The sequence below is a fragment of the Carassius auratus genome, chromosome 45 (genome assembly GCF_003368295.1).
Source record: "Carassius auratus strain Wakin chromosome 45, ASM336829v1, whole genome shotgun sequence".
NCBI classification, from domain to species: Eukaryota; Metazoa; Chordata; class Actinopteri; order Cypriniformes; family Cyprinidae; genus Carassius; species Carassius auratus.
The window spans coordinates 8,408,920-8,424,022 of NC_039287.1; the positions used below are offsets into that span (position 1 = coordinate 8,408,920).

At 36.8% G+C, this 15,103-nt stretch overlaps 1 protein-coding gene across 1 annotated transcript in view; it reads left to right on the plus strand.

Moving 5' to 3' along the window:
- The window catches only part of ryr3 (ryanodine receptor 3), a 65,003-nt gene that overhangs the window by 41,595 nt on the left and 8,305 nt on the right, over nucleotides 1-15,103 (plus strand). Inside the window, exons 61-80 of the mRNA XM_026233304.1 lie at nucleotides 53-113; nucleotides 193-431; nucleotides 1,207-1,288; nucleotides 1,378-1,508; nucleotides 2,002-2,319; nucleotides 2,414-2,654; nucleotides 2,793-2,880; nucleotides 2,972-3,064; nucleotides 3,225-3,395; nucleotides 3,475-3,534; nucleotides 3,611-3,745; nucleotides 4,574-4,686; nucleotides 5,414-5,510; nucleotides 8,317-8,429; nucleotides 9,856-9,907; nucleotides 10,012-10,065; nucleotides 10,160-10,259; nucleotides 10,342-10,421; nucleotides 10,507-10,583; nucleotides 10,674-10,747. Of these exons, the coding sequence (XP_026089089.1) occupies nucleotides 53-113; nucleotides 193-431; nucleotides 1,207-1,288; nucleotides 1,378-1,508; nucleotides 2,002-2,319; nucleotides 2,414-2,654; nucleotides 2,793-2,880; nucleotides 2,972-3,064; nucleotides 3,225-3,395; nucleotides 3,475-3,534; nucleotides 3,611-3,745; nucleotides 4,574-4,686; nucleotides 5,414-5,510; nucleotides 8,317-8,429; nucleotides 9,856-9,907; nucleotides 10,012-10,065; nucleotides 10,160-10,259; nucleotides 10,342-10,421; nucleotides 10,507-10,583; nucleotides 10,674-10,747 (2,379 nt within the window). The remainder of the gene's footprint in view (nucleotides 1-52; nucleotides 114-192; nucleotides 432-1,206; nucleotides 1,289-1,377; nucleotides 1,509-2,001; nucleotides 2,320-2,413; nucleotides 2,655-2,792; nucleotides 2,881-2,971; nucleotides 3,065-3,224; nucleotides 3,396-3,474; nucleotides 3,535-3,610; nucleotides 3,746-4,573; nucleotides 4,687-5,413; nucleotides 5,511-8,316; nucleotides 8,430-9,855; nucleotides 9,908-10,011; nucleotides 10,066-10,159; nucleotides 10,260-10,341; nucleotides 10,422-10,506; nucleotides 10,584-10,673; nucleotides 10,748-15,103) is intronic.

The window sequence follows — 15,103 nt, forward strand, 5'->3', positions numbered from 1 at the left end:
ATTTTGCTCCGTGAAATTCATTCCGCATCTTTAAGACTGTCTGTTCTTTCAGGAAGTGACTCCACCACCATGGTGAGCTGCTTGCACATCCTGTCACGCTCACTGGACTTCAGGTAGTAAGCTAAATCTCAGTGCAACTCGAATCATTAACCAGCCAACGGTGTTTTAAACTGATTCTGTTTTGACCCATAGGACTGTGATGAAGTCTGGCTCAGAGCTGGTGAAGGCTGGTGTCCGGACGTTCTTCGAGAATGCAGCAGAAGACCTGGAGAAGACTCTGGAGAACTTAAAGCTAGGGAAGATGGGTCAGTCACGCACACAGATGAAGGGCGTTACCCACATCATCAGCTACACCTCAGCGGCCCTGATGCCCGTCCTGACGGTTCTTTTTCAGCATATCACCCAATACCAGTTTGGAGCGGAGCTGCTTTGTGAGTCAGCTGTTCTTTGACCTATGATGTTAGTTTTATGAATCGATTCTTAGATCTCATCTCATAATGAGAAACTCAATTATTTAAGACTTTTTAAGAACTTCAGTCACAGTCTTCGCAGTCTGTAAGTACGTTTACATATTACATATGTAAAGGATTTGCCACTGATGATTCAAAACTTTGAGTAGTGCTTGTTGTTTGCCGTTTCTCCGATCACAAATCCAGACATGTTTATGCAATAAATGATAAATAATGTTATTTTTTAGCGATATCATATGATCCTTTAAAATATTATTAATAGAAAGTCTCTCATTATTATGGATACTAATACATAGATTTTTATTTATATAAATATCTTTTTTTTTTACGTTCTTTCCTCAATTTTAAAGCATAATTATGGGAAAAAAATTATGTCATATATCATTATATCATTATGATATATATTAAAATATATCATTATGATTTAATTTCTCAGTTAGATGAGATGCTTAGTCATAATGACTACCAGAATGACTACCAGAATTATATTTTTTCCAGAATTTATTTTTATTAATGAGCTGCCATGGAAATTGGGAAAGAGGATTTTAATGACTTTTCCATAGAAAATTAATTAAGTTTGTGCAAGCTTGCCTTTTGCAAGAGTTATTTTCAATTTGTTATTTTGAATTGTCTCATAATTTGGCAGTCCAGTTGCATGTTTTTTAAATATTTTTTAGCGTACTATTTACTATTTACTATTTAGCGTAAGGAAAATAATTGCACTTGAATGTTTCAGTGGATGACATTCAGCTGTCCTGCTACCGTATCCTGACCAGCCTCTACTCTTTGGGCACTGGCAAGAACATCTATGTGGAAAAGTACAAAAAACTTTATTTCTGAGGGAACTTTTTGTTTAGTTCTCGATCCGTTTCTTCATGAAACTAAGATGACTGTTGGGTTTTTACAGACAGCTTCCAGTGCTGGGCGAATGTTTATCTACTCTGGTTGGAGCCATGCCTGTTGCATTCCTGGAACCCCACCTAAATATGCACAATCCCCAATCTGTCTTCAACACCAAGACACCAAGAGAACGAGCTAGTGAGTATATTTGGAAGGAACGGAGACCACCGTATTTTTCGGACTATAAGTCGCACCTGAGTATAAGTCGCATCAGTCCAAAAATACGTCATGACGAGGAAAAAAAAAACATATATAAGTCGCACTGGACTATAAGTCGCATTTATTTAGAACCGAGAACCAAGAGAAAACATTACCGTCTCCGGTACCGGTAATGTTTTCTATTGGTTAATTTCTCTCGGTTCATGTCAAATAAATTTTGATAAATAAGTCGCAACTGACTGTAAGTTGCAGAACCAGCCAAACTATGAAAAAAGTGTGACTTATGGTCCGGAAAATACGGTATTTTAATTAATTTGGTTTTCGGTGAGAAATCATACAATGAAAATATGGTTCATTTTCAGCCGATCATAATAGGCAGATCGATCTTTTGGTGACAGTGGAATTTCTTTTTCTAAAGAAAAAAAAAGATAATCTGATAAATTTGTTGCCATAATATTGAATATTTTTACAGTTTTGAGCATGCCAGACACTGTGGAGGAGATGTGTCCTGAGATGCCCGATCTGGACAGCCTGATGAAGGACATTGGTGACATTTCTGAATCCGGAGCACGCTACACAGAGATGCCACAGGTCATCGAGGTCATCCTGCCCATGTTGTGTAACTACCTGTCTTACTGGTGGGCAAAAGGCCCAGAAAGCTCCCCAGATAAATCCAATTGCAGCACAACTGTCACATCTGAGCATCTCAGTCTAATTCTGGGCAATATCCTTAAGATTCTCAATAACAACCTTGGCATTGACAATGCCCCGTGGATGAAAAGACTTGCAGGTGAGACTGAACTTAAACTGGCAGTGAATAGCATGCTCTGTTACAGGATGATTGCAGTGCCTTCTCAAACATCTGTAAACTCTCTCCTGTTTAGTATACACCCAGCCAATCATTAGCAAGGCTAGCCCAGATCTTCTTAGAACGCACTTCCTGCCGACGCTGGAGAAACTGAAGAAGAAGACAGTGAAGATAGTGGCTGAGGAGGAGCTGCTTAGGTCTGAAAGCAGGACAGACACTCAGGAAGCTGAACTGCAGATTCTGGATGAGTTTGCTGTTCTCTGCAGGGATCTGTATGCCTTCTATCCAATGCTCATCCGTTATGTGGACAACAACAGGTATTTATGTTATGACGTCAGAGGGAGTTGATGGCCACTGCCAAATTTTGGGTATAATTGCTGCTTTAAAAAATGCTGCTAAATTTACAGTCTACAGAGATCACTTTTAACTAATAATTTCATTTGATTTTTTCCTAGATCCAAATGGCTGAAGCAACCAGATTCAGATTCAACTGAACTTTTCAAAATGGTGTCAGAGATTTTCATCCTTTGGTGTAAATCTCATGTAAGTTCTGTGTAGGGCTTCAACAAATATTAGTAAGAATTTGCTAATTATTTCAAGATTTCCAGAGCTGGTTTCTGCTCTTTGTTTATAGAACTTTAAAAGGGAAGAGCAAAATTTTGTGGTGCAAAATGAAATTAACAACCTGGCATTCCTCACTGGAGACAGCAAGACGAAGATGTCAAAAGTAAGTGTGATATAAAGTAATTGCAAGCTATATTGGACCCAAAAGCACTGAGCTAACTATGTAGTGATGCCAACGTGGAAATATCCTCTGGGGACATGTGTTCATGAAAATAAAAAGGCATTATAAGTCTTATGTGTGATATATTGCTTTGTAAAACCAGTCTGGAGGTCAAGACCAAGAGAGAAGAGGAAAAAAGAGAAGAGGAGAGTTGTACTCCATCCAGACTTCCCTCATCTTAGCAGCTCACAAGAAGATGTTGCCTATTGGTCTGAACATGTGCACTCCTGGAGACCAGGAGCTCATTTCCCTTGCCAAGATCCGCTACAGTCTGGTGAGTGTATTTCTTGTTGTTTTAATTATGCTTTATTGGAGATCTGTAACAAACCTCAAACTGTTTCTCTGTTTAACAGAAAGACACAGATGACGAGGTTAAGGATTACTTGAGGAAGAACCTCCATCTTCAGGAGAAGGTCTGGAGAAGCAAATCACAATCTCACATACATGATTAGATGCTGATATGTTGACATTGGCTTATTCCCATCACAGTCAGCAGATCCAGCAGTGCAGTGGCAGCTGAACCTCTACAAAGATGTTGTGGTGAAGAATGAGGGACCTCCAGACCCAGAGCAAAACGTGGAGAGAGTTCAGGCCATCTCCGCTGCTGTCTACCACCTTGATCAGGTACAACAGCCATAAAAATTAAATTCACCCATGCTATGTAATGTCCTTCCTCATCTACAGTACCTACTCTGTATCAGCATCCTTATTTTTTGTTTAACACTTCACAGTAAGGTTCAATTTGTTAAACTAGGTTCATGAACAATGAGCAATACTTTAAAAATATGCAATTAAATTTTAATATTTATTGTTTTACACCTAATAAATGCTGTAACAAACGTTCATTGTTAGTTGACGATACCTGATGCATTAACTCATGTTACAAATTAAACCGACTGTAATTGTAAAGAGGTACCACTAATTACTGAAATCACAAACTGTGTTTAGTTTATCCAGAGATTTAGTCTTAAGTGAGATTTATACATACTGAATGAATACGCTTTGCACTCATGTATGGTTTATTAGGATCGGACAATATTTGGCCGAGATATAACTTTTTGAAAATCTGGAATCTGAGGGTGCAAAAAAAATCTAAATACTGAGAAAATCACCTTTGAATTTGTCCAGGTGAATTCTTAGCAATGCATATTACTAATCAAAAAGTAAGTTTTTATATATTTACAGTAGGAAATTTACTGAATAGCTGCACGGAAATTGATCTTTACTTAATATCCTGATGATTTTTGGCATAAAAGAAAAATTGATAATTTTCACCCATGCAATATTTTTTTGGCTATTGTGGTCCAGAGTCACATTTAGCTTCCTTTTTTTTTACCGCCTATTTTTGTCTTCAACAGCAAGTAGACTAATACATTTTAATTAAAGTTTTTAATCACACTCAGAAAGAAAACATTTATTTGTGTCACAAAATTACATACATTTCACTCTCAGGTTGAGCAGCCGCTGAGGAATAAGAAGATGGTTTTTCAAAAGCTGCTGTCGAAGCAAAGAAAGCGTGCCGTGGTTGCCTGTTTCCGCATGGCACCACTCTACAACTTACCAAGGTATGCCCTTGAAAGCCTTTAAATTACAATGTCAGCTTTTGCAATATTCATTCACAGCATTCAGCTTTAAAATATACTGACTCAGTAGGTACTTGTGAAAGTTTTCTTAATAGTTATTCCTTCCTTCCATATGCGTCTTTATGCCTTCTGTACTCCCTCTAGTGCCATCCTGTTGAAATGTGCTGCAAAAGTGTTTTTATTGGTGTTTTTTCATGCTCCTTTCTTCTTCCTCCTAAAACCTCTCCCTTTCTGTTGTCTCCATAACACACTTCAGATACAAAAATAATAATTACTTCCTGAATGGCTATCGGTACGTTTGGCTGGAAAAGGTGTACCATACCTCCAGCTTTGACCGTCTGTTCTCCATGCTAACGGTAATGTCAGACTAAGAGAACTCATGATCCCAACCTCCTCGTCCTCCTCTTCCATTCGCCAAGGGCTGAGCACAAGCATACAGTTAGCGCCGTCACTCTGAATGGTCACCTTCCGTTTCTGGTGGGTCTCTTCGCTTTATGTAGCGTTGGGAAGTTTCAGGGTGGGTGGAAGGTTCTGGACCTCAAGTATCCTTTTGTGCAACAATGATCATTTAAATGGTAGTTTTCATGGACTTCCTCATTAAGGTGACCAGTCAGATGAGGCCATGGACTGTACATCTTCCTCTCACACCACAGAATGCACCTCCTTCCTTCATCTTCCTCTTAACCTCCCTCTCCCCCCCACTCTTCAGGCATCGCTCAATTAACCTCTACCTCAGTGGCTATCAAAGACTTTGGATAGAGACAGAGGAGTACTCCTTTGAGGAGAAGCTAGTGCAGGACCTGGCAGTAAGTACCGGGCGGGCATCAGCGCTGCCCTGTGTGCTGTGTGTGCCCGCTGGTGCCTTCTCGGCGGCCGAATGCTCTGTGGCCAGCACTGTGCCCGCTAAGGTGCGGGAGCACGTCTCTGCCCGCCTCATGTACTCATCCTGGCCTGTGTTCAGCTCTGCTGGTTACGTGACACACTACCGACCGAGGCACAGCAGCCAAGGCATGCATGAGTTTCGGCTGAGCCTCAGTTCCCGCCATCTCACTAGAAAAGCAGTCCGTTTCAGCGCAGCCGTGGTAAGAGGAGCGGACGTTCCCCGCGACGCTCTGCTTTATTCTTTGGGTGTCGTCTTTCTTTCGTAAGTCTCGTTTGTTGTGAGAGTCGGTGGCATGTTCACCTCATGTAGAGATCATGTGTCAGCCAAAGTTGAGTCGGCAGTGTAAATCGACCCGCCTGATTTGCGCGTCTTAAATGAGAATATATAACATATTATTATTTATATTTAGTGCTTTCAAACGATTAATCGCGATTTATCACATCCAAATTAAAAGTTTTGTTTACATAATAAATGAGTGTGTACTATGCATATTTATGTATATATAAATAAAAACACATGCATGTATATATTTAAGATAAATATTTAAGTTTAAATATTATATATATATATATATATATATATATATATATATATATATATATATATATAATATAAAATATAATAATATAAATATATAAATATATAAATATATAAATATAAATATAATACAACATTTTCAATATATATATATATATATATATATATATATATATATATATATATATATATATATATATATATATATATATATATATATATATATATATATAGAACAAACATTTTTATTTTGGAAGCAATTAATCACATTTAATCATTTGCCAGCTCTATTTATAATGTGTTTCATATTTAGCAGGAATTCTTTTGAATTCTTTTGAATTGAAATAACATATTATTATTTATATTTAGTGCTTTCAAACGATTAATCGCGATTTATCACATCCAAATTAAAAGTTTTGTTTACATAATAAATGAGTGTGTACTATGCATATTTATGTATATATAAATAAAAACACATGCATGTATATATTTAAGATAAATATTTAAGTTTAAATATTATATATATATATATATATATATATATATATATATATATATATATATATATATATATATATATATATATATATATATAAAATATAATAATATAAATATATAAATATAAATATAATACAACATTTTCAATATATATATATATATATATATATATATATATATATATATATATATATATATATATATATATATAGAACAAAAAATTTTATTTTGGAAGCAATTAATCACATTTAAACATTTGCCAGCTCTATTTATAATGTGTTTCATATTTAGCAGGAATTCTTTTGAGCGCTGATGAATTATTTAATTACTCTGGAATAAATTCTTAGTAATATTATTATTAGTAGTATTAATATAATGGTAAACATTGATAATTGGGAATTGTGAAGACACCCTTTTCGTAATATTTAATATTTGTTTGTTAATGAAAAATGTTAATTTGCAGCAGTATGTTACACTTAACACACATTACAAAGCCATTTCCATTGCCATATGAATTTGCATGTTTATCCTGAGCTGGTCATTGGATCCTGTGTAATTCTGGAGCATCCAACAAGGCCCCAGTGAGCATGCTCAGGCCACTATGTCATCCCATCAAGTGTTTCTCAGCTGAGGCCCAGTGGACTTCCAGGATCCAGCAAATTTAGCCCAGTTGTGCAACACATCTGATCCAAGTAAAGTCACATATCAGTAGTTTCCTAAGTTTAAATATTGGATTTAAAGTCACTTCACAAGGCCTGAACAGAGAAAACTGATCTTGATTACATTTACAGTAAGTGTGTCTTTGTGTAAAATAACTGCATGTCTAATATAAATCCAGAGCCTCTTGCAGCAAAATCAGGAAGCAAACTATTGGAAGCATAATAGTGAAAATGACTGGATTGAAACTAAATTGCATAAAGTATCAAATGTGTTTATTTCATATGTTTGTGGTCAGAGCAGGGAGAACAGCTTTTAGTGTTTTAATGAGGAAGTGTATGTGATGTAATGGTTTGATTTGTAATACTGTAGAAGTTATTTGTTTAGGGCTGTGCACCATTTAGAATTGAGAATTTAGCTCCTAAATTTGAACTGAAGTAGAACAGAAAGCAGAAATGTAAGTGTAATTTGAATTTAAGGAAGTTCAAAGAAATTCATAGTAGTTTTTTAAAACATTAAATTTTTTCATAATGAATTACCCATAAACAAGTTATCATACATGCAATGTATGAAATATAGATAATGGTAATTTTAATGCAAGTCTTATTTTCCAGACTGCTATAATTGATCTCTTCAAACAGTTTACAAGACTTACAGTAGAAGTGATCTGCCATGAATTTGCTTTTGTGTTGACCACTGTTAAATTTCTTTGTATTGCAATTCACTAATTTCCTTTGCTCCTTGTTCCAATTCCTCATCCTACAGGACATGGGCAACTGAATTAAAATTCACATTTAATTGAAAGGGAGCCAATTCTTAAATTCTGAATTTAGCCCAGCCCTGGGTAGAGAAGCATGGTTTGAGTGAGAGGATGATTGCAGTGTTAGTGTGTTCGTGCATCATCAACAGCTGTCACAGAAAACAATGTCTATAAAATTAGACTTTTGATTATAGTTATAGGAAAAAAGCTGGAGTTAGAAATAAAATGCTGATTGTGGGAAATGCTGTTTTTATAACTTCAGTGGCTCTTCCTGCAGAAAACTCACATGACTGTGGTAGAGGAAGAAGAGGAAGAAGAAGCTGAAGTTCAGCCGGACCCTCTTCATCAGCTCATCCTTCACTTCAGTCACAATGCTCTGACAGAAAGAAGGTGACGTTTTCATATATAAGTACATAGATGTAAATACTTACTATTAAAAGGGGTCATGTGATGTTATTTCAACTTTTCCTTTCTCTTTGGAGTGTCACATGCTCTTATAAAGAAGATCTGCGTAAAGAAGATCTGTGAAGTGAAATCTTCCTAAAATGCCTCATTGAAAACACGCCCTCTACGTCACGAGGGAAGATTTGCATAATTCCGCCCAAATGTTCATGCAAAGAAAGAAGGCGTAACTTTAATTCATGCTGTTGCCGCCGCCGCCATGTTGTGGAGTTCCTGTGTGTTTCCTTGTGCCTTCCAATAGAGGACAAAACTAGAAATCAGTGGTTAAGTTGTATTTACAACACTGTTCCAGAAGAGTTCAACACAAATATTCAGATGTGTTTATGGAGGAGTTTTGAGCAATGTAAAGTAGCACTTGTTGTTTGTTGTTTCTCCAATCACAAATGCAGACATGGTTTTATGTTTATGTGGCGCGATGAAAACAACGCAATATGTAAAAAGACAGTATAAGTCAGCGGTTCTCAATTCCAGTCCTCGTGCCCCCCTGCTCTGCACATTTTGTATGTTTTCTCTTATCGCTTCAGATGTTTGTTCTATTCGAACAGAAGTGCCCTGCGAAGTGGACATCACAGGATATTCTGCCATGATTCCACTCCGAAGTGAAGTTTGTGAGACATGAATTAAATTGTATTTATTTACAAAGTTATATGATGTCACACTTGTCCATGTGTGGAGATGTTGCGCAGCGCAAATCCATGAATGAATGTTCCGAAGTGAAGTAAACTAAACTAACTAAAACAAAAGATTTCCCCTGCTCCAGGAGTAGAGAGCAATGAACACTGTGTAGGGACCATGTCAATGGGAACATAGTTCATGCACGGAGTGCACTTATAACTAGCTGATTATCTGAATCAAGTGTGTTAACAAAGAGCTGGGGGATGCAAGGACTGGAATTGAGAACCGCTGGTATTGTCATTATAATCCGTGATTATGTCCCCACTGAATGCAACAAGTGCCTCGTTTGTAATGGGTTTTATTTGTTTTGTCTTGTCGTGCTGGTACACATATCACAGTATGGTTAGGGCGTAACATTTCCGTCATGCTTGAGACATTCGGCAAATGCACTGGATAGCTGGCCAATCAGAGCACACCTCGGTTTTTTAGAACGGTGAGCTTTGTAAAAGTTGACGCATTTCAGAATGGTGGGGCATAGAGCAGAAACAAAAATGTACAATATGTGAAAAATAGTGTTTTTTAAAACTTAAACTGCATAAATACATTTGATTACACCAAATACACAAAATAATATATATTTTCTTTAGCAACATCATATGACCCCTTTAAATACTTACTCACTAAATAAATACTATTCAATAATAGATAAACAACGATCTATTTTTATTAATTTTTTTAGTTTCCTAGAAGAGGATCCACTCTACATTGCTTACGCTGATATGATGGCAAAGGTCAGTGTTGTATTTAATGAAATGAATCCTTAATTTATATCAGTCCTCCTTAATTTGTATTGTAAATATTTTAAAGAGTTTCAATACAATAATATAATTTATAGAGCTGTGCCGAGAATGAGGAAGAGGAAGAGGAGGGAAAAGAAAAAACGTTTGAGGTATGAAATTCCTGGATTTGAATGAAAGTAGCAAAAAAAATGTAAGCAGTAAGCAGTTTAAATTTCAACACTTTGTCGTATCATCGTATCAAAGGAAAAAGAAATGGAGAAGCAGAAGATTCTTTACCAGCAGGCCAGACTTCACGCCAGAGGAGCTGCTGAGATGGTGCTACAGATGATCAGTGCCAGTAAAGGTACACATCTGTATTTCTGCCCGCTTCTGCTCTCTCTAAAATCTTAATGGGATTTCCTAAAGCAGCATTTGTTTGATTGCAGGCCGACTTGGTCCCATGGTGACTGGCACCCTTAAACTGGGCATTTCTATCCTAAATGGAGGCAACGTTCTTGTCCAGCAGGTAAAGAGCTTGACTGGCTAGATGTTAGTTGTGTCCCCTAGTAAAAGTAATCTTGGTAAATGTGTGTTAATGCTGTATATTTTAGAAAATGCTGGATTATTTGAAGGAAAAACGAGATGCGGGCTTCTTTAAAAGTTTATCTGGACTAATGATGTCATGCAGGTGCGTGTGAACGTATTCTTGTACTTATCAGTTTTGCCCTACAGTGATTATTAATTTGGAATAATTTTATAAATTCTGTATCTCTGGCAGTGTGCTGGATTTAAATGCGTTTGAAAGGCAAAATAAGGCAGAGAGTCTTGGGATGGTGACTGAAGAGGGGTCAAGTAAGCCAATAAGCTTTATTCTTCTCTAGCTGCACTTTTAATGTGAACTGTTTTGATAACAGGACATGCATTTGATTTCTCCTGCTATTATACTACAAAACAGCCAAGTTTTGTGTTTGTATACTATGTATATGCAGAGTATATTTGCTTCTTTTTAGTATGTACAGCATTGGCAATGGCATCAGTTCTGGTCCTTCCTTTGGCTAGCTGGCAAATGCTGCACCCTAATAACCTGTCAAGTGCACTGTTATTGTGTACGTGGATTCACTGCAACATGTGGAAGTTGCAGTATTCTCCTCATGCAGTGCCAAATGTCTATGGGATGCCATTAACATTAAATGCTTTATTGTCCAGTAATTAAAGGGCTTCATCTTCAAAGGTGAAATGAAGGAACACAGTGGTGTGATGATGCTATGCACAACAACTTTAGACAAAGCAATGCAATAATTGGCACGCTCCTCATTAATGCGAAACAATGGAAAATATCTAAAGATAAATATATGAATATTGTTGCTGAAGTTATTTCTGACAGGGGTGATGTAAATGTTTTAGTTTTTTTCTTCTTCATTGTTTGGTTTGCCTGGGGCTTAATTTTTTACCCCGACATTCTGTAATCTGTCCAGATATTTAGATTTTTCTCAGTAGATTATATTACTGTTACACAGTAATGTGAATAATACTATCCATAATTCCATTTTTTCTATTATTAAAATTAAATTAACAGAGTGAAACAAAAACTTCTATATATTATTATTACAAATTTAAGTATTTTGTTTTTATCATTAGTTTTATACAGCTGAGGACATTTTTATACAACTTTATATAAAATCTAATTTCAGTTTTTTTACTCTTTTGATTTTGGGGTGAAATCCAACCCAGATGTTTACAACCCACATATATTCTTGAAAGGCTTAGTGATATGGCTTAGCCATATTTCTGAATTTGATGGGTCAGATATCAAATGAAAGGCAACATAGTTTAAGTATGATACAGAACATAACTAAAACCACTGCACTGGAAATAATACTAACACCATCTTTAACCACTGATTTTGCAGGATGACCCTATACTCACAACTAAACAAATAAAGCCTTGTTTGATCCCAGTTAATAGTATGACATATATGTGTAACACAGTATGTGGTCCAGCTTTTAATTTCATTATGTATTGCATATAGGCCTTATATTCCATGAAACACATCTGAACTCTGTCTGTCAACATCTGTAACGGCATGTCCATCCTCTCTCTAAAAGTTCAAAGACTCTTCTTTTTTCTTTCTGAAATTCAGTCTTTCTCCATTTGCTTATGTCTGCTCTCTGTTTGTTTTCCATCATTTTATACTGGATTGCAGTCAACATGACAGAGCGGGGTAAATATAGTTTAGCTACTCATTTCGCAATGCTCTACCCTGGCATGTCGCCATTTCTCAAAACTTTCCCCTCTCCCCTGCTATTGGTGATATGAATGCCAACTCTTCAGCGCTGGCTTGTAGAGACTAATGCATGCTGACACAGAATTAAGACAGAACTAAGAATAAAGCCAGGCTCATTTACCAACCCTAACTTTACTAAACTAGTTCACTAAATGGGAACATTTTGTTTTCCATGTGAACATTATGAATAATCTGTACTCATACATTGTTGAAAAAAAAAATGAATACATGTTCGAAGAGGTGTACACTAAGCTAAAGAGTATACCAGAGGTACAAAATGAGCAAAGAGCTTTGCCATGCTGTGAATCTAGGGCTATTTCACAAAGCTGGATTCTTACATCCCTGCTGAAAAATCCAGCATTGCTGGTCACCAGCAAAAGGTATGTTTTGCATGCAGGGACCAGTATGGGATACTGGTTGCTGGTCCCCAACATGGGAAGCAGGTGTGCTGGTGGACCAGCGTAAGCCGGAACTACTTCTCTCTGTTTATGTCTATGAAGAATCACAAAGGTACTGGGTTACTCCGCCGTGGTACCCTCGAAGCAATCTAAAATAGTCCGAATATAAACACTTATTATAGGTGCACCCTAGTGATTCAGGACAAGCCAAAAACACGGTTTGGAAAATGGTTTGGAAAATGGATTCATGGTGTACTCGCTTATTATATACATTTTTCTACATTTTGAACACAAACAAAGTTACGGACCGCAGCTCTGATTAGTTATTTTTTACCGTGAGCGATGGAATTTCTGCAAATGGCAATAGGACCACTGGGAGGAGCCAGAGGAGCTTGATTTTTTCACATATTATCTGTCTCATATTCTACTGTAAGGACAGAATGACAGGTTTAATAAATATGTAAAAAATATGTTTTTACAAAGGTTCCCTACAGCACCTTTAAAGACCAGTTACAGTATTGTTCAAAATAATAGCAGTACAATGTGACTAACCAGAATAATCAAGGTTTTTAGTATATTTTTTATTGCTACGTGGCAAACAAGTTACCAGTAGGTTCAGTAGATTGTCAGAAAACAAACAAGACCCAGCATTCATGATATGCACGCTCTTAAGGCTGTGCAATTGGGCAATTAGTTGAAAGGGGTGTGTTCAAAAAAATAGCAGTGTCTACCTTTGACTGTACAAACTCAAAACTATTTTGTACAAACATTTTTTTTTTTTCTGGGATTTAGCAATCCTGTGAATCACTAAACTAATATTTAGTTGTATGACCACAGTTTTTTAAAACTGCTTGACATCTGTGTGGCATGGAGTCAACCAACTTGTGGCACCTCTCAGCTGTTATTCCACTCCATGATTCTTTAACAACATTCCACAATTCATTCACATTTCTTGGTTTTGCTTCAGAAACAGCATTTTTGATATCACCCCACAAGTTCTCAATTGGATTAAGGTCTGGAGATTGGGCTGGCCACTCCATAACATTAATTTTGTTGGTTTGGAACCAAGACTTTGCCCGTTTACTAGTGTGTTTTGGGTCATTGTCTTGTTGAAACAACCATTTCAAGGGCATGTCCTCTTCAGCATAGGGCAACATGACCTCTTCAAGTATTTTAACATATGCAAACTGATCCATGATCCCTGGTATGCGATAAATAGGCCCAACACCATAGTAGGAGAAACATGCCCATATCATGATGCTTGCACCTCCATGCTTCACTGTCTTCACTGTGTACTGTGGCTTGAATTCAGAGTTTGGGGGTCGTCTCACAAACTGCCTGTGGCCCTTGGACCCAAAAAGAACAATTTTACTCTCATCAGTCCACAAAATGTTCCTCCATTTCTCTTTAGGCCAGTTGATGTGTTCTTTGGCAAATTGTAACCTCTTCTGCACATGCCTTTTTTTTAACAGAGGGACTTTGCGGGGGATTCTTGAAAATAGATTAGCTTCACACAGACGTCTTTTAACTGTCACAGTACTTACAGGTAACTCCAGACTGTCTTTGATCATCCTGGAGGTGATCATTGGCTGAGCCTTTGCCATTCTGGTTATTCTTCTATCCATTTTGATGGTTGTCTTCCGTTTTCTTCCACGTCTCTCTGGTTTTGCTCTCCATTTTAAGGCATTGGAGATCATTTTAGCTGAACAGCCTATCATTTTTTGCACCTCTTTATAGGTTTTCCCCTCTCTAATCAACTTTTTAATCAAAGTACGCTGTTCTTCTGAACAATGTCTTGAACGACCCATTTTCCTCAGCTTTCAAATGCATGTTCAACAAGTGTTGGCTTCATCCTTAAATAGGGGCCACCTGATTCACACCTGTTTCTTCACAAAATTGATGACCTCAGTGATTGAATGCCACACTGCTATTTTTTTGAACACACCCCTTTCAACTAATTCAACTAATTGCCCAATTGCACAGCCTTAAGAGCGTGCATATCATGAATGCTGGGTCTCATTTGTTTTCTGAGAATCTACTGAACCTACTGGTAACTTGTTTGCCACGTAGCAATAAAAAAATATACGAAAAACCTTGATTATTCTGGTTAGTCACATTGTACTGCTATTATTTTGAACAATACTGTATGTAATGAATTTTAATAAAGTATTTTAAGAAACTAGTATAAGAAGAAGAAAAAAAAACATGATGCAGGTTACATATTTAACGGCACAGTAAAACCCTGTGTTAAACAGTGCTTGGTTTTCATATGGTCCCAATCCATAGAGTTAAAGTAACACTGAAGCAGTGTTGCAGTTGGTGTCCATTAAGGTGTCTTCCCACTTGGCCCTTAACTTTGGTTCAGTTACTTCTACTTCAGCAGTTGCAGTTGCTATCAATGCTATAATTATTGTCTAAAATATTTCATGCTCCTGACTGCAGTGGCATAACTTTTATTATGTATACATTTTGAAATCATTGACTGACAGCTGTATTTTGACACATGAGTTCTCAAATTAGCTTTAA